The sequence below is a fragment of the Sminthopsis crassicaudata genome, chromosome 6 (assembly GCF_048593235.1).
Source record: "Sminthopsis crassicaudata isolate SCR6 chromosome 6, ASM4859323v1, whole genome shotgun sequence".
Classification (NCBI taxonomy): domain Eukaryota; kingdom Metazoa; phylum Chordata; class Mammalia; order Dasyuromorphia; family Dasyuridae; genus Sminthopsis; species Sminthopsis crassicaudata.
The window spans coordinates 151,868,791-151,893,998 of NC_133622.1; the positions used below are offsets into that span (position 1 = coordinate 151,868,791).

A 25,208-nucleotide genomic window follows, 5' to 3' on the forward strand; every position below is an offset into this window, starting at 1 on the left:
ATGTAAACTAGACCTTGGAATTGGGGGACAGAGAAGGTGGATAATATAAAAAGAATTTACAAGTAATCTTTATTCAATTTGATCAAATATAAATTTCTAAGCACAGCTATACTTTGAGAGTTCAAAGTATTAAAAAATGGAACCAACTTCACTAGACATAGAAGTCCTGGATTAACACTGGCATGCAATTCTTTGGGATGCCTAAGAACTATATTCTGGTTACTGTAACCAGTCATGCTTGCAAACTAAAACAAATAATGCCCAATTATAAAACCAGATGAAATCATTAAAAGAAAGAGATTTTAAAACTGAATGACAAATAAGAGTCAAACAACAAATCACAAAGTTTTGAATTTAAATTGAAATATCAGGAAAGCCCCAGATCTACCACTTGCTAGAATGTAAATACTTAACACTTTATCTTCTGGGCTTTGCTTACCTCCCTTTCAGCTCTAAATCCTTCAAAATACCACAATTTAAATTATCCACAAGGCACTGCCATACAGTTGGAAATCCACTTAGTTGTGTCACTGATTTCTAAAGTTTGATGAGTATTCTGAAAAATAAGTCTCCTTCAATAGGATGATTTTGTTGTAATTTCTTTAAACAGAATGTATCTAAACATAATACAGGTGATATATAAATAAGCCACTGTAGTGAATGTATATAAACATCATTAACATCTCCCAGGTGTTATATTCTAAGAATATATATATATATATATATATATATATATATATATATATATATATATATATATATATATATATATATATATATATATCATATTCTGAGAAACACAAATCTGGCTACAGTTAAGCATAATTGAACAGTTTCTTGACAATTCATGAATCTGAACACAGCATTTATACTTTAAAGACATATAAATACTCCCCACCCAAACACGTTTAATTCAGTCAACCAGAAAATTAAAAGCACCTGTATAGAGAAGGAATGGGTGGGACAGAGAGAATGAAAGGATAAAGGGAAAAAGAAAATTCTATGCTGTTGAATTTAAAATTCCCAAGTATGGTGGGATGACATATGAATATATTTTTAAATAATTAAAATATGCTACAAGACAGAACATACTGTAATGGGCGGAGAGAGTGCTGAGCATGATATTAGGAAGAAGTGTGATGAATCCCTTCTCTGGAACAACCTGGGGGCTGATGGCCAATCCTTCCACTTTTGCACTGCTGAAAATCAGGCAACTTGAACTCTGTTATTGATGGATCAAGATCTGCAGTGGGAGTTCACATACCAAATGAAATCATATATCCTTTAGATATTAACATATAATAATAGACATTATATGTTAACAGATATTAACATGTAATAGTCTTATTAGATTATAATTAGCCTTATTAAAGTTTTTATGACTCTCCCTATATTGTCCTAGCTGGAAGTATATTCACCATTCAAGGGTCTAGTCACACTAATAAGCATGAAAACTTTGACTAGCTCCATTTCCAACTTGCCCTCCATGTAGCCTCTCCTTCTGTGGGCTCACTATATTAATATTAAACTTAGTGCAGACACCTAGTCAGCTCGGTCCACTGCAGCTCAGAACTCTCGGAGTGCTTCCAGCCTCAGCCTCTCTGGAATCAGGAATTACAAGTTGCACCACTAGAACTGGTTCACTAAGTTTTAAGATGTCAAACATCTACTATGCTCCAAGCACTGTAAAAGAGACAAAGACAAAAGTGAAACAGTTCTTAAATGCACATAAATAGAAATTTTGTTTTCTATTTATGGGAGGACAGGAACAGTTTGGGTGTGGCAGGAGAATCAGAAAAGACTTCATGTAAAAGACTGCTTAAGAATCCCAAGAGACCGCAAAGGGTGAGGAGCACACTCCAGGCATGGAAGATGGTCATTACAGAGATGACAATTCAGAACACAGAAGATGATAAGGAGAGGAAGGGAGAAGAGAAACATTTCCAAGACAGGACCTTGAGGGACACCAACAATTAGAGAGTGTGATACCAAGAACCAACAAAGGAGAACAAGAAAAAAATGGTCAGACAGATATGGAGAGAAAGAAGAGAAAGTAATGTCACAACATCCCAAAGATAGCATATATGAGTTTTTTTTTTTCAGATAAAAGACATAATAATCAAGCAAATAACAAACAAGGATTGTTATAATTGGCACCAAAAAGGCCAAATGAGAACTGACTGTTTCATAGACATCTAGAGATGATAGAGGTACCTTATTTAAAGTTGGGGAAACTGAGGCCTTGATAGCTTAAGTGAAATGGCTAAGATCAAATAGTTGTTTATGGAAGAGCCAGATTTGGCCCCATAACTCCAAAATCTTTTATGCTGCCTCTTAAAATTACAAAGGAATTCGAGTAAATCAGTATTAGTCAAATTATCATTCTGCTTTCTAGGGAAAGGTATATCAAAATAAGAAAAAAAATGTAGATGTCTAAGTCTGAACTGGAACTACCAATATAAACAGAATTTTTTTTAAATTAGAATTATAAACAACAATTGAAGTTTGCTAATGGGGACAGAGGGCATTAGGAAATGGAAGATGGGTGATTTTAAAATACTTCATCTAGGTTGATGAAACAGTCTTGAATCCCTGTCTCACAGACATAGACTGGGAAAAACCTTACATCATCTAGTCCAACTCTTTTATTTTAAAGATGAGGCAATCAAGGAGAAAAGAGGGAGGGGAATAAGCATTTACATAGTTCCTACTCCATACCAGGCACTGTGCTAATAAGTACTTTACAATTATGATCTCATTTGAGCCTCACACCAATCCTAGGAGCTAGGTGTAATTATTATCCCCATTATATAAGTGGTGAAACTTAAGGTCAATAAAAAAGGTTAGAGTCATACTACTTAGTAAGTATCTGAGACCAGACTCGAAATTAGGTCTTCCTGACTCCTGACTTCTTGACTATAGGCCCAGTATTCTAGATTAAACAACTAGTCAAAATTCACACAAGCAATAAGTGTGATAGTTAGAATGTTTGGAAAAAAATACCTCAAATGATTCACGGACATATCTAACCATTTTCAGAAGTGAATTCTACATTTAATCAATTTGTAAATTAATTGTCTTAGGAAGAATCTGAAAATCACCTGGCAGGATAAAATACCAGATACCAAGATCCTTTTTTGAATTAAATTGCCAAGGCTTCCAAATCTACTGCAGAGAGCACAATTCCATTGAGCTGGTCACATTGTTTAAATGCCAAATGTATGCTTGCCAAAAAAGATTGTTTTACAGCAAAGTCACATAGGCAAGCATTCACAAAATGGTAAGAAAAAGTGATACAAGGAATTTGTAAATATAAAACTAAAAGGCATATCAACAAAGATCAAAATCACCTCATGTTCTACATAATTCAGAAATGGCACAGGTTTCTGACAATACAAAATATGGTGATGATAAAAAAAAAAAAAGCATTAAGCATGATAGAGAGAAACATACATGGTCCTTGATTTCCTTTGGTTTCTTGAAATAAGAAATTGTGTGTGCTATTAAACCAGTTCTTTTGCTTTTTTAATTAAGGAAACAATATGCAAAAATGAAGATAAAACAAGAAAGAAAATTGATTTCTTTTAAAATTTTAGTTTTCCATAATTCATCCTTATCATTGCAGCTTATAGTCCATAAGATTTAAAGCTAAAAGTAATTTTAAGTCATTTAGCCAAATCCATCATGTTATAGATGAGGAATCTAAAAGCTCACAGAGGAAATTATTTGTTCAAAGTTACAAAAGCTAGGCTTCAAACCCTGGTTTCTTGATTCTAAACTCAGCAGTAGTCTTTCTACTATCTTACATTGCTAGATATGCTAGAAATTCCCACAGTCCAAAACTGATCCTCACTCCAAAATGCACTGAAGAACACACCTTACAAAACTGATACAATTCTATTCCCCTTTCTAATAGGTTATACTTTCACATTAGTAATATCACACAGATCTCCAGCTTAAACTACTGCTCTAACAATTTAGATTCCCCTTGAAAGGGCAGCAACTTGGGATTGCTAAAGAGGCAAACCCCCTAACATTCCAGTGAATTGTTTCTTTCCTTCAGAGACCCATTCAGGCACTGGATTTATAACAATCCAACATTATATGTAACAGAGATATGCTAGAGTCTTCTCCAATAAGAAATGTTCATTACCACTACTATTTTTTTATTCAGTACTAGAAACATTAACTATAGCAGTAAGAGAAGAAAAAGACATTTAAAAAATAAAATACACAAAATAAGGAAACAGCTGCTTTGGTGTGTCTACTTAGAAAAGCCTAAAGAATCAAATAAAAACATTAATAACTTAAGCAAAGGAACAACATGTAAAAAAATATATTTGGGATATGCTACTAGCAAAAGACATCAGAAATGTCAGAAAGAAATTCAATTCAAAATTACTACAGAACATATAAAATATATGGGACTGTACCTACTAAGATGCTCAAGAATGATATCAATACAATTACAAAATATATTAATGAAACTCACAATAAACATACATATACTATGATATACTATGTCAATAAAATAAAAATGGTAATGTACATGGATTAATGTACTTATTCAGTGCCACACCACTTAAACTACCAAAAAAGGAATTTATAAAACTAGAATATAATAACAAAATCCATCCAGATAATCAAGTCAAGTCAAGAATCTCAAGGGAAATAATGGAAAAAGATGGAAAGAAAAGAGATTTAGTTGTACTAGTTTTCAAACTATACTATAAGGCAGCAATCATCAAAACTATTGCATAAAAAATTGATCAACAGGAACTAGCTACACAAATAATAAGCAAGTGTTTAATAAAGGCAAAGATCCTCCAACTATGGGGATTAAGAACGGATTGTTTAACAAAAATTGCAAAGCAGAAATTGTTCAGACCAGTATCTCATACTACATGCCAAAGGAAGCTCCAAGTAGTTCCATAACTTAGGGGAGGATATTTATTGGAAAAACAAGAAAGAAAATATCACTTACAACTAGATTAGAGAAAAAAGGAGAAAAGCACAGCAGATAAAATGAATTTGTTCTAATTCCACAAAATGGAAAAGTTCCAACATAAACAAAATCACTGCAATTAAAATTAGAAGCAAAACCATGACTGAAAAGGATAACACTAAAGCAAATTTCTCTGATAAAAGTTCTGATATCCAAGACATCAGCTGATCCAACCATATAGGAACAAGAGTCATTCTCCAATCGATAAATGGTCAAAGGATATGACCCAGAAGTTTGTCAAAAGTAGAAATTCAAGTTACCAGTAGTCATATGAAAAAAAAAATGCTCTAAATTAGTGAGAATAGAGAAAACTAGGAGAAGAATAGAGAAACACAAATTAAAGAAATTCTGGGTTTTATCTTCATGCCCATAAGAATGGCAAAGATTTTTTTTAAAAAGAGAAGTAACTGCAAGAAAACAAGCACTATAATGCTTGACAAGCCAAGAATTATGAATTGATACAGCCTTTCCAGAAAGCAATTTGCACCAAAACTATAAAAGTCATCACTAAACTACGTGTGCCTTTTAAACCAACAATATTAATTAGAGAATGACTAAACAAATTATGGTTTATACCACTTGTCATTATTTTTAAAAGGGAAAATAAATTAAACAAGATAGAAAGTGTTTTGTTATATGATAAAGCTAATGAAGGCTACATTTGGAATTGATAATGTTTCACTCTCTTATTTTGCAAGTCTTAATTTTACCTGATTTCACTTTTTTTTTTTTTTCTTATTGCAAACCCTTAGAAAGAATATACTGGTTTTTGAAATTTTAAAGATGCTACACTATCAGTTCTCAAGATATCTGAAAGAAGATAAACATTTGGGAATGGAAATCACATTAAGAGACTTGAAAATTCTTATCAAGGCCATGACCAACTACAATCCACAGAAGACTGATGATGAAACAGGCTACCCATGTCTTTGACAGAGAGGTGCTTATAGACTCAAGATGGAAAAAAAAAATTTATTCCTAAGCAACCAAGAGGTTGAACAGCCTTCAAGATCGAGGGGGAAATCTATTTAAAAAAACAGCCAATGATGAAATATGTTTTGTTGAAAAAATATGGGTATTAATGTACATAAAAAGAAAAGGAAGCTATATATAGTAAAACTCTTAGTTTTATGTAAAGTTCCCTTTTTCTGTTCTACTATATATTTGGAAAAGTTTTTTTGTGTAGTACTGGTTAAGCTTAGAAAAAAATTAAAGTTTTCAAAAAAATCATACTTTATTGCTACCCAAAAAAAGATAATTAAGAAAATGCCATTAACTTCAGCCATATGCCTACTTTTTAAAAAAGTGACATCTTTCTTCCTTTTTATTAAGGTCATTTTACCCTTTTACCTCAGTTTTCTCCTCTTTAAAATGAATGGGAGAAGGAAATGGCAAATCAAAAATCCCAAATGGTATTATAGTTAGTTGTAAATGACTGAAAATGACTAAACACAAATATCTAACAGTCTATATTTGATCTTTGAGATAACAGAAAACTACTCCAACTCACTGAAGGGAGGAAGATATCCCTTTCCCCTAGCTATCTCTCATGAACATGTTAAAAATCGTTTAAGATTTGTTGCAAGATGTAACAGATACTTTGTTCTATGATCAAGGGAAACATAAAATAAAGTATTTGTTAATATTGTAGAGGACATGATACAAAGTCTAAATAGTAAAGGGATTCCTGTGGATTGTTAAACTCCTCCTGAAGGTCCTATTTGCAGATAGCATTGTGCTGATTGCAATCTAACCCTAAACTCTTTACAAGTTTACCAAATTAGAACTACACAAAATGGCTTTTTAAATTAAATTTTCAATGAACAAAATTTATTCTCTTCCTCTTATTTCTCCCATTCAAATAAAAAACCTCACTCAAGCATAGTCAAAACAAGTGAAATTCCTATATTAGATATATATGTGTGTGTGTGTGTGTGTGTGTGTGTGTTTATATATATTTATTTGTTTGTTTGTTTGTTTATTTATTTCATTCCATATCCTGAATCCTTCCCTTTTTCTAATAGGTATGCAACATTTTATATCATTAGTCCTCTTGAAATCATGAGGGGTCACTGCATTGACCAGAATTCTTAAGCTCATTCAATAGTTTGTTTTAACTCTTTACTCAAGCAAAACCAAGTAAATTAAGAATATATATTGTTCTGACTGTGTTATACAATTGATGGAATGCGATTTCACCAGTTCATATATCAGTCAGACAATATAGATGGATAGTAGTAAAATGGACTAAGAATTGATTAAGAAGAAAAGGCTGGATTCCATTTCAGAAATTACAATTTACTCTACTTTTAATAATTTAATAATACTTTTAATAAGTCCCCTAAAACAAAAAAAAATGGTTTTTAAAAAATCTTCAGGTGATGTATATGTCTTGCAAACATGGGATACCATAGTCATAAAAGAAACAAAACTGAGGTCTTTGACCGAGTGATGAAAAGATACAATGAAAGAACATAAAAAGGCTACAGCATATTATCAACAAAGAATTTGGTATAAAAATCACTGTAATGACTAGTGATAAATATGTATAATCAGAAAAGGAAGAAGCAATAATAAAGGTTAAGAGATTGGCATTCTACATTATGAGATACTCCAGAAATGCCAAAAAATCTCAAGGGTAAGATTCTTGAAGACAATTTACTAACGAGCACAGACAAGAATAAGAGATAAGAAAGAGTAGTAGGACTATGATGTAGCTCAGAGGTCAAACTTTGTCACCAAAACTCCCATTGATCTCAAACTCAAATAGAGAAAAGTCAATAAGATATACATAAAAACATCTTTGAAGGCTGCATACTAACTTAGTTTTAAAATATATTATCTATGGATAATATATATTGGATTACTTGCAATCTAAAAGAAGGGAGTGGGAGGAAAGAGGGTAAAATCTGAAATACAAGGCTATGCAAGGGTCAATGCTGAAAAATTATCTGTGCATATATTTTGAAAATAAAAAGCTTTAAATTAAAATAAAATAAAATGTAATGTTATCTTTGTTTTATATATTTTCATGTATTTTGCTGAATATTTCACTAACTATATTTTTACTTTTTCCAGAGTGTTGTGGGCCACATGTTTTGACATCTTTGATCTACACTGTTGTGAGGATGTCATGTAACCATCTGATAATTCCCTGAATCACAAAAAATCTTTATGCTTTGGGATATATTGTGTAGGTGGAAATGGAAGAGGAAGAGAAAGGAAAGGAAAGATGGGAGATGGAGAAGTAAAGATGGGGAGAGGGATAAAGCATAGCAAATTTTCAAATAAATAAGCTGGGCCCAGGAGTTTGAGATGTGAACTTTCAGATGTGACCTTAATAATGCTTAACTGTACTAGGTCAAAAACAAATGAATCTTAAGCTAAAATTGAATCCTAGATGCAAAACAAGTTCCATAAGATGACATTAAAAATTTCTCAGGAGTTAATAATGTGATGAGTTTCTTATTTGGGGGAGAAAGCAAGAGTAGGAGAGAATGGTTCACATGAACAAATGTACATACAGTTGTGTTTTTCCTAACATTAGTTCAAAGCTACATGCGATTATTTCTTCGATTGATGTAGATTGAAACCCCTCTGTGCCTTAGAATATAGAGATGATCTTCATAAGTTGATAAAGTCAAGAAAGATCAATCACCACCTGACCAACCTTCTAATGATAATTTGTTTGAAATAAGGTTATTCCTATAATGACTATTTTATATGTGTGTGTGTGTGTGTGTGTGTGTGTGTGTGTGTGTGTATAAGTTGTTACTAATGTGGTAACAAAAGCCCTTTCAGCTGTCGAGATCCTAGCAAAGATTCATTATAGCTTGAGGAAGAAGCATTCAACTCCATAATCCATCATAATGAGACATTAGAGGAAAACTAGTGAAAGTTGTATATATAGGTATATATATTTCCTTGAATCTATATATCTACATTGCTAGATTCCTTGTGATAAAAACAGATCTAGTTTGAAGATACTTTAAGAATTGGTTTTCAAGATATTTCAAGGAGTGGGAGAAGAGATTACAAAAGAATAGAAAAATATCACAAATGGTGTTATTTATTTTTATTACAAAAAGAGCATATGATTCAGTACAGCAATCAATGTCACCTAAAGTCCTCTCTGGGTTTTCATAACACTGCTCTTTCTTTGTTCTCCTCCTACCTGCTATGACTCAAATCACCAATGCTGGATCAACACCGCCTATTAAGCTCTCTAACTGTGAGTACCCAAAGACTCTGTCTGAGCTTTTCCCTTTCTTTATTCTCCTGCTGAGAAAAGCTCCAATAGTTTCTTCTTGTCTAAAACATAAAATACAAACTTCTCTGTCTGACACTTACAGATCTTCCTGAACTAGCTCTAACCTACCTTTTTAAGCTTATAACAAACCCCATTCTCCTCTTTACACACACTATGTTTAGGCCAGCTTGACCTCAATGCTATTCCTCACACATGACATTCAATCTCTTGCCTCCAACATCTATTCCCAAAAATGCCTCTTCACTTCAGTCTCTGAGAATCTCTAGCTTCCTTCAAAGTCCCGTTCTGTGAAGACCGAGTTAGGACCCTGGATACCTTAGAATCAGCTGGAGTCAGGATAAGCAAAAGTCCTTGGTCTTTATTCTTGTTCTTTAGTAGAAGTGAATTGGATAGACGCAAAGATCTCCACGACTTCCCTTCTCTTCCTCTACCACCAAAGTGACTTATCCACCCCCTAGTCTCTCCTACAATTCTCTATATACACCAAACGATAGAGCCAGCACAGAATAGTGGGAAGAGCCATTTTCCAAGCATATTCTAATATTGTCCAATAAGTAATTAGCCTTAAGTAATCGGTTGTCCAAATGCACCTACTCAGAGTTTCAGCCCTTTACACCGTTCAAGTAACAAGAAGCCTTTCCTGAGATCCCCAAGTAATAAATGATTCCCACAAATTACTTTGTATTTACTTCATATATACTTTATATTTATTTATCAGTGTTTATGTTTCCCTTGAATATATTCTGATATATGCTCTTTGTGGGCAGGGACATTTTTTTTTTGTCTTTGCATACACCAAGATTTTAGCATACAGTAGAAAAATAATAAATACTTTTGATTGTGTCCATATATGTATTTTTTATAAGGCCCTGCCAATTAATCACCTATGGGCATCACTACTCAGAAAAGTAACAGAACACAGTAAAATGTTTTCAAGTCAATAGCACAGAAAAATTTCAGCTTCCTAGCATTTTAATTTGGCCTTCGGTTTCTATGGAATGTTTTTGTCACTGCAACAAACAATATTCGTAATGATTATTCATTCATATAAATGATTTAGAAATATACAACAAGACACTAAAGAGATATAAATCAAGTAAATACTAACAGGGTAAAACTATGAAACAAGTATGTTAGTAATTCTGGATACCCCAACTCCCTTTCTTATATCCTTTTCTTCCTTAGTGGAGAATGCCCTCAGGCTCTTATTCTTCCTTCCTTTCTGTTCTCCTTCCACCTATTCCCACTAGGGTGAAATCTGCATATGAAACTTAAGTACAGCAATCTGTTCTACAACATCATATATTTATGTACTTCTTCATTCTTTCATGAAATGCAGTATAATAAGAAAAGAACTGAATCCCAAAACAGATTAGACACATGTTTCAAGCCTGCATATAAACTATATCAAACTGCTTATCATCTTAGAGGAGGTATGGAAGGAAAAAAATTTGGAACTCAAAATTTCAACATGTTCAAAAAAATGAACATCCAATCTGCATTTAACACTAGCTGTGTTACAAATCATTTAACCTCCTTGAGTCTCAATTTCCTCATCTGTAAAATAGAAATAGTACTTCAAACATGGTAATATGTAATTCTGAAAAGTTTAAAGTTTTAAGTTATTATTGCTTCTCCCAGGGGCCTTTCACTTTAACAAGGTAACAATGTCAAAGGAATCGATCTCTAGGCAGAAATTCAAACACAGAAACTGACCTGGGGGTTCTGAGCCAGATGGGAATGGTAACTTCATGACTCCCTGAAATCAGATTACTTAGGTGTCTTTTGTGCTACAGCTATCCATGACTTTAATAGTATCTGAATGTTAGAATGCAATTCATGGGAGACTAGAATGTAAGATCCTGAAAGTAGGGACTGTCTTTTTACATTCTAAGTTTCCCCAGTGTTTAACACATTGTCTGAAATGTAGTAGGTACTTAATGAATGTTGCTGATTAGGAATATCCAATAGTCAACCTATTTGAGAAAAGCCATCTTAACCATTTTCACTCAAATTTCAAAATTCATCAATGGATCTAGTGAACCAGAACCAGGAAGGCTGACAATTCATCAGAAAACAAATTTCTTTACATGGTCTCCTTTCTTTTTTTTTTTTTTTTTTTATAGAATAAAATAAGCATTTCCATAACATAGTATAATAAAAAGAATGACTGCACATGAAACTGCAAATCTCTTATGTATAACTTGCTATTCATTCCTTTAAACATATAACAAAGTTATCAAGTACATTTTCTTTTTTTTCCCTTTATTTTTCTTCTCTCCGTTCTCTGCTCTAGAGACGGTTGTTATACAATTAGGTAGGGAGCTAAGGGGGAGGGAAGGTATGCGAATAAGCACACACATACACACACACATATATATATATATGCAAATATATACACGTATGTGTGTGTGCATGTGGGTACATGCATGTGTAAAAAATCATTCTATGGTCTCCTTTCTATTCAGCCTTTCAGCTGAAACTTGGCTACTGAAAAAAAGTAATGTACCTTCTCATCTTTCACTCCTTTCTTTTCTTAACTCCTTTCTTTAAACCATACTAGTCAATAAGATGGCATTTAAATTTCAGACTTCCAAGCAAGACTTAGCTTATTTCTGCTTATTTACCTCCTACAAATACCCTCTATTCATCCTAATGTTCTCCAAATATTGCAAAGGCTACTTAGACATAGCTATACCATCACCAGGCCTCTTTCCTGATCCCATCACTTTCTCTCACTGCTAATGACTCTCTGTCTCAGTACTGAGTGAATATACTGTAGGAAACAGACTAATTCTACTTTGCACAACTGAAAACAAAAGTCAAATGCAATTGGCAAGGCTCATAGCTACCAATAAGTTAAAAAGAAGGGAAAAAAAAAAGCTTCCCATTTCTTTCCACATTATTAGGCATATACAAATTTATAAGTATTGTGGAATTTATATTTAACTGGTTAACCTTGTCAACATCAACATTTCTAGAATCTGGTGAAATTTTAATGTGAATACATTTCCCCAAATTTATACCATTATCTTGGGCCATGCTTCATCTGTAACACATTGGAGACTTATAACAAAAATTCTTCAGACCTGAAATCTTTTTATATCCCTTTGATGCTGGTAGACTGTAGATGCTAACTCTTAAGTTCATCTCACTCATCCCAAGATCCTATAGGGTAATTCAGGGTCTCCATCTGACATCATGTTTAAAACATGAAGCCGAAAGCCTATATCTTAACCATTCAGTTTTTATCCAGACACCTGACTCTCATGGTTAAAGGCCAGGATTTTATCAAATTTATAGGTTCAACTTTTTAATTCAGAAGGGTAGATGGATACATAAGTTCCTGACACCTAATTTAATATTTTAAAGGATTCAATAAATCATTTTTGATTTATTTACTGGTATTAAAGATTATATAATCTTATTTACTTGGTATAGTAGAAAGGTCCCCATACTTGGAATTGGAAGACACAAGTTCAAATTCTGGCTATGATAATACTTGCCTAATTTTTAGCAATCACTTAATGTCTTGGCTTTAGCTTCCTCATCTCTAAAATGGGAATGATCCACATACTACCAACCTAACAGTGTTGTTGTAAGAAAGAGATAATCTTATTATTATATCATGCAACATTATCAAGACCAGCTTTTCCAAAACCAAGTTCCTTGTGGACAGGAACTACTTTCATTAATCTTTGCATTCCACAGAGTACCTCATAAAAGTTATGCTCAATAAGTATTTGATGAGAAAATAAGTGAGCAAGAGGATCAGACATAGGAAATGTTTTTTTATTTTTTCAACTTTCAATTTTTTCTTATTTGAAAAGATGATCTCAAAAAACAAAACAAACAAACAAAACAAAACAAAAAAACAACCCAGCACTTCAAATAGGTAGAAAAAGCTGCTGAGTAACAAGACTCCTTTTCCAAAAATACCTCTCCCAATGACCTGGAAGTATCCCAAATTCCATTAAAGATATGTTCTTGGGGGACTACTTCATTCCATCTCCAGAAATTTCCTGCTAAAAGACAAATAGCCTTGCATAAAGAAACTGAACCACCACAAACACCTGAGTATATAGGAGTATCACATTGCTTAGTTTACAATCCTCATTTTAGGAAACCAAGAATTAGGGCCTTAAGCAGAACATATGAATATGGACAGGATCTGTAGTAATATATAGATATGGGGTACTGTGGGCTATCTTGGGAGGAAATTTTTTTAGGATGCTCTGTAAGAAAGCAAGGTATATCATTTCTCAACTGTATAAAGAACTAAGTCAAATTTATAAGAATACAAGTCATTCCCTAATTGACAAATAGTCAAAGGATATGAACAGGCTGCTAGAAGAAATCAAAGTGTACACCTATAGTCACATGAAAAAATGCTCTAAATCATTATTAGAGAAATGCAAATTAAAGCAATTCTGCTTCACTTATTCACACATCAGATTGATTAATGTGACAAAAAAAGAAATGTTTTACATGACTAAACATATATTACCTATAACAGATTGTTTACCATCTCAGGGAAGAGAAGAGTAAGAAAGAAGGAACAGAATTTATAATTCAAAGCTTTTTTTTTTTTTTTTTAAAGAAATGTTAGGTGCAGCTAGATGGTGCAGTAGACTGAGCACCAGCCCTGAAGTCAGGAGGACCTGAGTTCAAATGTTACCTCACACACTTAACACTTCCTAGCTATATGACCCTGGGCAACCTAATTGTCTCAGCAAAAAAAATAAAAATAAAAATTAATTAATTAATTATTTTACATGTAAGGGGAAAATAAAAAATAATAAAAAATCATTTCAACATAAAAAAGCAGAACACAAAGAAAATCTAAAAGAGAAGGAAGGTAAGAAAATCCCAAACATTTCACAAATTGGCTTTGGGGGGGCTCAGCCCCCAAAAGTCAACAGTCTCAATCCAGAGTTAATGTTCAAAGTATATGATGCAGGAAAAAATGTATGTGGTGTTATGCAAATTACCTGGGACAAGCAATCATTTTTTAAAAGTTTCATTTTGTGACAGTAATGGCTATATATATGCCACTAGACTGATTTAGAATGAATATGTGACCTTGACTTGATGAAAACAAATTGAGCTGCTTTCCCCAGTTTTAAGTTAATTCCCTATTAACTGACCACTGGATTTCATGCATGTATTTCATTTCTCTCTTGTTGTGATTTTATTTCTGTGATCTTAAGAATGGACGTTATTCTAAGAAAACACAGAAAAATTGTACCACTTAAAGAAAACACTTCAGTGACTCTTGCTCTGAGAAAATCACGTGCTTCAAAATTCACTCAAGCCCAAAATGAAACAGAATCAGTCATTCCAAAGTGCAAAGAAAGACAGAATCAAGAACAAACAAAAAAATAAAAATGCCAATAATTGGTGAACTTTTGCTGTAAAACTGAATGTTTAATCTTCAGAAAATAACATTTGACACATCTGACAAAAATATCATAATGTTTTTGGTTTCAATTATAGGAAAAAACCCTATTAACTTCTTTTTTTTTTTGATTCTCTAAAAATCAAAACTAGTTATTTTCTCACAACTTTGAATGCTAATTCTTTACTCCTGGAATTTAATCTTATAAAAGTTGTCTAATAAGGTAAAAGATATTTTTGATGAAATGAATTAAGCTAGAAGAAAAGGATAAAAAAATTATAGGACTAAATAGCTAAATGTAAAGAAAGACTTATACAGCTAGCTACCCAAAAGACTTTAGATCTTTGCAAAAAAAGTTTCAAACATTCCTCTTCCCTTTACCATCCCACTCCTATATCTATATATTCAAAGCTCAACTCAGTCTAAACCACTAACCTGGCTTATTTCCTTCTCTTTCATGGCCCAGTTGTCCTTTGGTGTTCGAACCACATGTATAAACTTCCCCATCCTCCAGTAAAAAAATAGAGTGGTTGCCTCCACATGCCACTTCTTTGATGCTTCTGTCAGAAATAAATCCATATGCTTGTGGCTCAGTCACAATTCCTTGGAGATTGCTGCTAATACCACCAGGATGGCCCAAAGACCAATATCCCCAACATAACATTTTTTTTTTCCTTCAACAAGTCATGTAGCCTAGAAGAATCAAGGAAAAGAAATTTAAACAAAACACTGAATGCAGCAAGCAAAACATTTACTTCATTAACATTTCTTACATGCCCTAAATTTTATTTTTTTAAATTATTGGTATTTTTTATTTCATATCACAAATGGTAAATGGCCTTATAACAAAGACTTAAAAAGGAAGAAAAGTGGTTCATGAAACCAAATTAATACACTGATTGCATCTGATAGTATCTGCAGTATTCTATCATCTACATTTTCCCATTAATGAAAGTTAATTTTCTCAATTCTTCTTTAAAGTCAAGCTTGGTCATTACAATTATGCAGCATTAAGTTATGTTTTACTGTTTTCTTTTTTCACTATCATAGTCACTGTGTATGTTATTTTCCTGGTTCTGCTTACACCATTCCATAATCAGCCTACACACATCTTTCCATGTTAGTAATCCATTACATTCATAGGTCATAATTTATTATTTCTAGCTCAAAAGTGCTATCATGAATATCTTGGTATATGTAGTGCCTTTATTTCTCTGCCCATGTTATATTACATGCCTAATAGCAAGCTCTCTGATAATAGTTAAAACCACAAATAAATAAAACCACACACTATTTCTATCATCTGACTTAAATTTTGTTTTAAAACAATGTCACCTAAGTAAACAGGTTATTAGAAAACTAAGATAATAGCCATACTGTATTTTTATAAAAACTAATAGAGCTTTTAGCAAAGATTGAAGCATTCTTCCCAGTATCCATTTTTTATTTCCCAATGTAGAGAAAAAATTTCCCAATGTACTTTATAATAATAAGTAGAGCTATAGCTAAAAAGCTTCAGGTGTTCAACCCCTTCTCTTTCCCACCACCTCTTAATTAGCATTTAAGTACTTCTTTTAAAGGCAATTTATTCTTTTATTTCCGGGATAGATTTCTACTTTTAGAATGGAAGCCTGGATTCCCCCAAACAGTGGAAAGAAAGGGGGAGGGGAGATTAGAGCAGAGAGGGGTGGCCTCTGTGTTCAGGCTATTTAATCTTGTATTTTACAGTTTTTGCTTTGCACTACTTTACTGACAAACACCTTGTCAGATGAGAGATGCCCTTTCTTGGGAGATCACAATAAATCCCTTTGTGCTTTTTTCTTACTCTAAGAATCTCTGATTATTTCTTTGGTCATTATTGTCCCACAAATCAGTATCTTTATGAGGATTAAAATCTACAGAGTAGAAGTAGTGGAATGATGTTGATCTTGGGCATTTGCTTAGTGGAAGAAGGCAGTAAATAGGCTCAGGCCTCCAGACTTTTAACTCTTATCAGTAAACTATTTTTTCCAAAGAAGTCTCTTTTGATTCTTTTTTGGGGATTGGGAGAGGTTGTTTTTTTTGAAGAGCCATACTCATTTAAGTGAATTTACCTTTATTTTGATGCTAGTGTTAGGCAGCTGCACAGCAAGAAGGAGGCAACAGAGGGAAGATGAAATGTGCAGGATTGGAGTCTAAAGATCAAGTGTCTGAAAACTCACAAGGAACTGATTTCAAATCCAGGTTCTGCCATTTACTAGTTGTATGATCTTGGACAAGTGCCCCTCACTTTGATAATTATCGGTTTCCTCATCTGTAAAACAAGAGAGCTAGATTAGATGACTGTAAGGTTCTTTGAACCCCAAAATCTTGTGATCCTATAAAATGAAAAAAATTTGTAAAACCTTGGGAAATTTATGATGTCTTTAGTGGCCTCTTCTACAATTATTTGAATCCTACAAAAATCCTCCAAACCAGCCATTCTGCATCTCCCATCTCTATGCCTCTGCCTCCAATACTCTCCCTCCTCACTTGCTTTTTAACGTGCCTCATTTCTTTCTCCACTTCCTAGATGAACTCCATACCTTCCTAAAGAAATTACCTTGTATTTCTTTTTTGTGTAGGCACAGTTTCCTGGTGAGAAGAAATAAAGAAATGATGGGCAGTTAGTTAAGTAGATGTCCAGAAGAGACAACCCATCATTTACAGAAAGACTGACAGGCTTGGTGGAGGTAATACAATCTGATAACCTTGCTTAGAACTGAGGATTGTAGTTTGTTTGGTGTAACAGGAAGAATGCTGACTAGAAACCCCATATAGAAATTCCCTAGGTACAGTTGAGGAACCAGGACAACTGTAACTAGGGGTTGACTTACACCTCTTTTGCTTAGATTATAGAACAGGAAACTGAATTCATCCAGAGTTAGACTGGGTCCCGTACCTGAGGAGGGCAGGAATTAGGATCTAGTCAACTAACTGAAATAAGTCCATGCCTCCAAAGATTTAAACTTAAGAAAAATCTCAACTGGCAGTCAGGGCTTGAAGAAGAGAATTATTGTCTACTAGAGTTCCAACAAGAGAAATGCTTGCAATGGTGTTGTCCACACCCATACTGGGATAAAGAGCCAGCCAAGTCAAACCATAACCTAGATCAAATTGCTTATGACATGATTAAAATTTAAATCTCCCCTGAGATCTTTTAAGAACAATCCAGAAAATGAAATAACAGGACATACAGATAACAAAAAAGAACAACACAAGTACCCAACAATGCCTCCAAAAGAGCTCAAGTTCTGACCCTAACAAGAACTTACTGGAATGATGTTGATCTTGGGCATTTGCTTAGTAGAAGGAGGCAGTAAATAGGCTCAGGCCTCCAGACTTTTAACTCTTATCTGTAGACTATTTTTTTCCAAAGAAGTCTCTTTTGATTCTTTTTTGGGGAATGGGAGAGGTTGTTGTTTTGAATTCCAAAATTCCAATTCAGGAATAAAAACTTGAAAGGATAAGTAACCCAAAAAGACAATTAAAACAAAACATAATACAATATTCCCAAGAGACAAACTCATAAAGAGAGAATAATTCTACAAAATATATAATCAAAGACCCAAAGAAAAACACAGCTTGACCACAAAGTCAACAAAAATTCCTTGAACTAATAAAGCAAGAATCAAGAGGGTTATTTTGGGTTGGCTTTTTTTTTTTTTTTTAATATTGTATTGTATACAAAATTAGAACTCAAGAGAAAAGAACTAGAAAAGAAATGAGTGCTTTCAGGGAAAAGACTTACAAACAGAATTAACAATTTAGTACAGAAGTAAACCTTATTCAAATAACAATTACCCTGAAAATCAGAATGGATGAAATAGAAATTAATAGCCTATGATACAATAAGAAATATTAAGCAAAGAAAAAATTTTTAAAAATTAAAAATCTCAAAATGGAATGGAGAAAGGATGGAGAGGCATAAGAAAATTATAAAATTGTTGTTTTTTTTTTTTAATGACTTGGAAAACAGATCAGAAAGAAATAATTTAAGATTCACTGGACAACGTGAAAGCCAGAAGCCCCACTTCACCCACCCAAAAAAACCAAAAACCTGATAATTTTATTCAAGAAACCATGAAAAGGGCAGCTAGGTAGTCTAGTGGATAGGAGACTAAACCCTGGTGTTCAAATGTAGTCTCAGATCTGACTTACTAACTGTATGAATCTGGGAAAGTCACTTAACCCCAATTGCCTCCAAAAAAAAAAAAAAAATGAGAATTGCTTAGATCCAAAACCAGAGAGAAATGTGAAATAGAAAGAATCCACATGTCACCTCCACAAAATAAAAAACCTAGGATTGTCAGAATCAACATAAGAGCTTCAATTTAAAAAAACAAAAACAAAAACACAATTAAGCTAGTTAAGATCACAAAAGAATTGGCTGTTTCCACTATAAAGGAGAAGAGAGCTTGAAACACAATTATTTCTAAATGCAAAGATATAAATTTAAAACCCAGAATAATTTACCCAGCAAAAACAGTATAGTGCTACATAAGGAAAATGGGGCTTTTAATAAAATAGAAAATGTCCAACTATTCTTAATGAAAATTCCACAGTTCAAGAAAAAATTTGAAATCCAAACAATAATCAAGAGGAACATAAAAAGGTAAAAACACAGTGAACAACTGAAGGGATTATCTGAAGATGAACTATTCACAGGGAAAGAAACAACATGGGTCCTTCAGAACTCTATCATCTATCATCAAAAGATCATAAATGTAGTTAAATAAGATAAAGAAGCAAGGAGTAGTTTTATTATGTTTTGATGATCTTTAAAAAAAAAAAGAAAGAAAGAAAAGGGAACAGCAAAGAAAGATACACTAAATAAAAAAGGAGAGGAGGAAAGGGAAGGAATCATACTATCTCACATAATGGGAGTGTACAAGTGGAAGACTATACAAACAAGATAGGTGGGGCAGAGACAGGGACAGACAGGGAAGGACAGATCGGGAGAGGGAGAAGAGGAGGAGGAGAGAGAGACAGAGACTAAAAAAGAATTAGTTTGGTGTAAAAAATCATTTTAACTCAACAGAGAAACAGCAAAGATCTAGAGAGACAGGAAGGAAGAGGGAGGATAGATATAGGAAAGGATTAGTCATTAGCAAAACAAACTCTAATCTCAGAGGATGGATCATAAAAAGATTAAGAGTGTTTTTAAAAAGAAGGTAAGAACCTATGATTAGAGACTGGACAAAAAGAAAAGAGAGATAGGGGATGAGAAGCAGAATACTAAAGTAGACTATCTCAAGTGCAGAATACTGATGCTAAATACATTTTTCAATCATCTCGTCTTTCTAATGGAAAGTACAAAGAGTAAAGAGAAGCAAATGTGTGTGTGTGTGTGTGTGTGTGTGTGTGTGTGTGTGTGTGTATAAATAGAATAGAATGATTGAAAATACAGTTATTGATCACAAGTATAAATGAGATTATGCTTACAAGAAACATACATTAAACAAATTTGTAGACTTAAAGGACTAGATCAATACTATTACACTTCAGCTGAACTCAAAAAAGCAAAGGTTACATTCATGAACTCAGACAACAGCAAAACCAGACTTGAATAACAGATAAATGGTGACCACAATATGCAGAAAGGTATTATAAACACTGAATATCAATACCTAAACATACATGCACTAAATATTTTAATAGTTAAATTGTAAAGGACCACAGATGGTTCCATCTTTGACTACATGTGAAACTGAAAAAGCATGGCTGTTAACTCAATGTGTATGACAATTGACTAAAGAACATCAAAAATTGTTAACAAGATTGCTGCAGTACTTCAAAACCTGCAGGAATCGCTGGATTCCCTGAGATATGATGACACTATTGCAGGATTTATAAAACTTGCAGGAATCATTGGATTCTCTGACACATGAAGTAATGGACAATATATTGGTTTTGGACTATCTTTTGGCTGCTAAAGGAGGTGTTTGTGTGATTGTTATTTATATACCCTCCTTCTAAGACTTACGGACATGTATAATTCCTCGTGTTGATTCTTATTGTTTGTTACATCACTATTAGCCTGTGTTATATTATTATGTGCTTGTGTACTACCTCCCATGCTGATGGATTTATGTATACCTGTTTCAATTAAGACCCTTCAGCTCAGAGGAAACCTGCTAACAATAGCTGGTTTGGCTCCCCATTGCTCTTTGGTGCCCACCTCTCCTTCCTAAGAAGTCAGGGAGGGTGTGATCACCTCCCTTTGGGGTTCTCATCTCCCTTCCTGAGAAGTCAGGGAGGACATGACCACCTTTGTACTAAAACAAAAGAAAGTGGGAGATGTAGAGGACCAAAAATAATGGGAGAACTCTGGAAAAGGTATACTTAAAGCATACTTACAGCAGGATGTTTACTCAGTATGATTGATGAGATAATGGTTCTTTAGTTCACATATACTTAGTGTGATGAAAAGATGTAATCACTCTAGTTGACATATACTTAGTGTGATATGGTGATGTGATGGTTCTACAATTGGCACATGCTCAGTGTGCTGTAGTGATGTAATCATACTAAGGTATTTAAGAGCTGAGAAGACTTGAAATAAATGGACTCCATTTTTGACCATCCTTGTGAGTCTCCTACCTTCATCTCTCCTTCACTAAGACCAAAGTCTTGGGCTGATCCTGAGGTCCTTCAGAGAGCTAGTTCAGATGTATATTTTAATCACACTGGTGTGAGGACTCTAGAAAGCAACAGTACATTTTGTCACCCCAACTTGGAGCCCTAGAAAGCACACTACATTAAATATTTAAAGAAAACACTAAAGTAGTTACAGGGGAAAAATAGTAAAGTTATAGAAACTAACTCAATGTATAACCTTCTAAATACTTTCATAAGCAAAGGAAAAAAAGAATAAATCAATAAAATGCCTTGTAACTAAAAAGAAAGAAAATAAAAAACTAGAAAACAATTAAACTAAAAGCCTTAATACCAAAACAAATTCTGAAAACAAAGATGAGATTAACAAAACAAAGCAAAAAGAAAAGAAAAATCAATAAAACTAAGACCTTATTTTCAAAAACCCAAAAACAAAATAAAATAAAATAATGCCTAGTTTAATTTTTTAAAAGAAAACCAAATGACCAGTATCAAAAATGAAAAAGCATTCATAAAAAAATGAAAAAAATAAATTATTAGAAATTATATCCAACTATATGCTAATCAAACTGACAACTTACAGGAAACAGATGGATATTTATTTTTAAAAATATGAAAAGACTCCAGATTAACAGAACAAGAAATAAAGAATTTAAGTAATTTTGTCTCAAAAGGAAATTTAACTAAAGATAAGATAAATTGAACTATTTAAAAAGAAGAAATAAATGGATTTACAAGTAAATTTTAAAATATTCAAAGAACAATAAATTCCAATATTTGTAAAACATTCTTTCTATGATACCAATATGGTCATGATAACTGAATCAGAGAGATGCAAAACAAAAAAATCTATGGACCAATATTTCTAAAAAACATAGCTACAGCAACATTTCAAAATATATATATATACTATAATCATGCTGGATTTATACAGGATTGGTTCATTTTTAGAAAACTAATAAACCTAACTGATAATGTTAATAGCAACTTTTAAAAAAAGGATTATATCAGTAGATACAGAAAGAAATTCTGACAAAATTCAACATCTATTTTTGTTGAAAACATTAGAAAACATAGGCAAAAATGGACCTTTCCATTGTACTCTTAACATTAAGAAGCAGTATATTAAGTAATGGGAATAAACTATAATATTTTCCAATAGATCAAAGAAGAAATATAGCTGTCCATTACCACCACTGCTATAAGCTAGAATTGCTACCTGTAGCAATGAGAAAAGAAAGAGTAACTAAAGAAATAAACACAGCAAAGATAAAACAAAACGATTACTTTTTGCAGGTATAAAGAATAACCTAAAAATTAACTGAAGCTACCACCAGCAAAGTAGAATATTTTTGAAAACCACGTAAATAAAAAATGTATTTCTATATATTAAAGAATAATGAAAAAACTTATTTCAAATAATTTCAGATACATAAAATCTATGGTAATTTTCCTATGAAGTCACCTATCCAAACACACACACACACACACAACTACAGAAAATAAGACAAACCTAAATAAGTGGGAAAATATTAATTGCTTGTGTTTAAGCCAAATTATTATAATAAAAATGACAATACAATCTATATCACTTTACTCATCTCGTGAAATGCCAATCATACTACCAAAAGATTATTTTATGGAGTTAGAAAAAAATTAATAAAATTCATCTTAGAGAAACAAAAGACCAAGAAGCTCAAAAGAGACAAAGAAAAGAAGTAGGAAAGATATCAGATCTGAAACTATACTACAAATTGGTAATAATCAAAAGAATTTGATACTGGATAAAAATCTGGTCAGTGGAACAGATGAGGCACCACAGATGGCATACAAACACAAGGACTTATAGTTTGATAAATTCAAAGATCTGCTACTGAGAAGAGAATTCTAACAGATACTGATAGAAAAACTAGAAGGCAGGCTGGCAGAAAATAGGTTTAGACCAACAATTCACACCATCAAGATAAGCACAAAATGGACATATAACTTTACATATTAAAAGGCGATATCACAAAGAAATTAAAGGATCAAGAAAGAAATTATCTTTGAGTTGTCCAGTAAAATAACATTGGATATGTATACATATATTTATTTAACATAGACTTTAACATATTTAACATGTATTGGTCTACCTGCCATCTGGGGGGGAAAGTGGGGGAAAGGAGGGAAAAAATTGGAACAAAAGGTTTTGCAATTGTCAATGCTGAAAAATTACCCATGCATATATCTTGTATATAAAAAGCTATAACCAAAAAAAAAAAAAAAAAATTACCTTTGAGATCTATGGATGGGGGAAAATTCATAAGCAAACAAAACATAAAGAGCATGAAGGAAGATAAAATGGATAGTTTTGATTGCAATGCAAAATCAATGCAGCTAAGAAGGGAAACAATAAATGGGGGGAATTTTTTGCAGCAACTTTCTTTGATAATGTCTCATTTTCAAGTACATATAAAGAACTGATTCAGATTTATGTAATTATACTATCTACTTCCATATGGAAAAGTGCTAGATTCAGAGTGTACATTGAGGCATCTTTTTTTTTTTTTTAACATGGCCAAAGCAGGAATTTGTTTTGCTTGTCTATACATTTATGAGATTTGCTTTTTTTGTTTTCTCAAGGAAGACAGAAAGAAATTAGATCTGAAAAAATAAAATAAAATTGAATTTTTAAAAGGGAAAGGAAAAGGAAAGGAGGGAAGGATAGAAGGAGGGGAAAAAATCATTGGCGTCTTTATTTTTAAATATAGAAGGCAGGCCAAAAAAAGCACAGTCAAGAAAGATCGCATTGAAAGCTACTGGTTAAATTTAACATATTCAAAAATAAAAGCAAGCTATATATGAGATTTGCATTTTCATATACAATCCTCTTTTTCTTTTACATATGTAAATGCCCTTTTTATTTGGTGCTGTTAACTTCTGAACAAAAATTAAAACATTTTTTAAATTTTTTTTAAACGAGAGGGCAAAGAGAAAAACAAAGATTGAAAAAAACTTGTGTCCCTTGTAAATTTAGGGGGAAAGCCTCAGGGCATATAGGTGCAATTCAAACAATGTTGAGCTTTTAGCAGGGTCTTTACAAAAGCATTCCTATGTTATGCAAGTCAAAATTACACAGTTCTCCTCCTCCCCCAGTTGTTTAGTTCACTTCAGAAACTTTGGAGGCGAGCTTCGAATTTCTGAACGTCCAATAAAAGATGTTTAAGGTTATCCCAGGGGTACAGTACATTACTACAGCACCCGAAGATTTAGTTTAAATTGGCCCTCAAAGAGTCTCATAACTTCCTAGAGTCTTGGTTTGCCTATCCATAAAATAGAGGGGTTGGTCTAGACCGTCACGGCATACACTATTTCCCAGTTTTCCCTCATCCTGACTGTGCGTGCTGTTCCTGAACTACCCCTTAGCCCAGGCAAAGAATTTGACAGTGCAAGGGAGGTGCTCACCCACAGGCACCGCCCCCCGCGCCCCCCGGCTCTTCCCCCCCCTACCCCGGCCCCGCTAGCCTGCCCACACACTGGGGCCTAGTGGAGGACCCAGGCTCTATGGGGCTACCTCCAGACGCCCCCCGCCTGCTGCCGCCTTGCCACGGTGGCCAGGGCTGGGGATGGAGGTGGGGGTCGCTGCAGCTCAGAATAACTGCATCTTCAAGCAGGGGGCGGCGCAGCAGCTTCTTCCCGCTGCTCCTCCCCACTAAGGCCTCGACTTTTGCCTCCACTGAGCATCTTGCGTCTCCCTAGTCCGAGCAGCCTGGGTGGTCTTTCCAGGCTCCACCAAGACTAGATTTTGCCCGCAGCCACCTCTTGCTCCGTGCACCGTCTCTCCCGAGGGCAGACACCCCTGGCCAGCCAGTCTCTGGCTTCGGGTCCGCTCCCTGCGGCCACCGGCCAGGAGCATCGCC

The 25,208-nt window shown here is 33.6% G+C and overlaps 1 protein-coding gene across 5 annotated transcripts in view; it reads right to left on the reverse strand.

Annotated features, from left to right (window-relative positions):
* HERC3 (HECT and RLD domain containing E3 ubiquitin protein ligase 3) overlaps positions 1 to 25,208 on the reverse strand; it is a 163,885-nt gene that overhangs the window by 138,409 nt on the left and 268 nt on the right. For all 5 annotated transcript variants that reach the window (XR_012483493.1, XR_012483494.1, XM_074275296.1 and 2 more), the window contains exons 2-3: positions 16,767 to 16,966; positions 15,109 to 15,366 (exon numbers count right to left, since the gene is read on the reverse strand). Coding sequence is in view for 3 of the 5 variants with exons in the window: in XM_074275296.1 (XP_074131397.1) it covers positions 15,109 to 15,337 (229 nt within the window). In the remaining 2 variants the exon portion in view is untranslated. The remainder of the gene's footprint in view (positions 1 to 15,108; positions 15,367 to 16,766; positions 16,967 to 25,208) is intronic.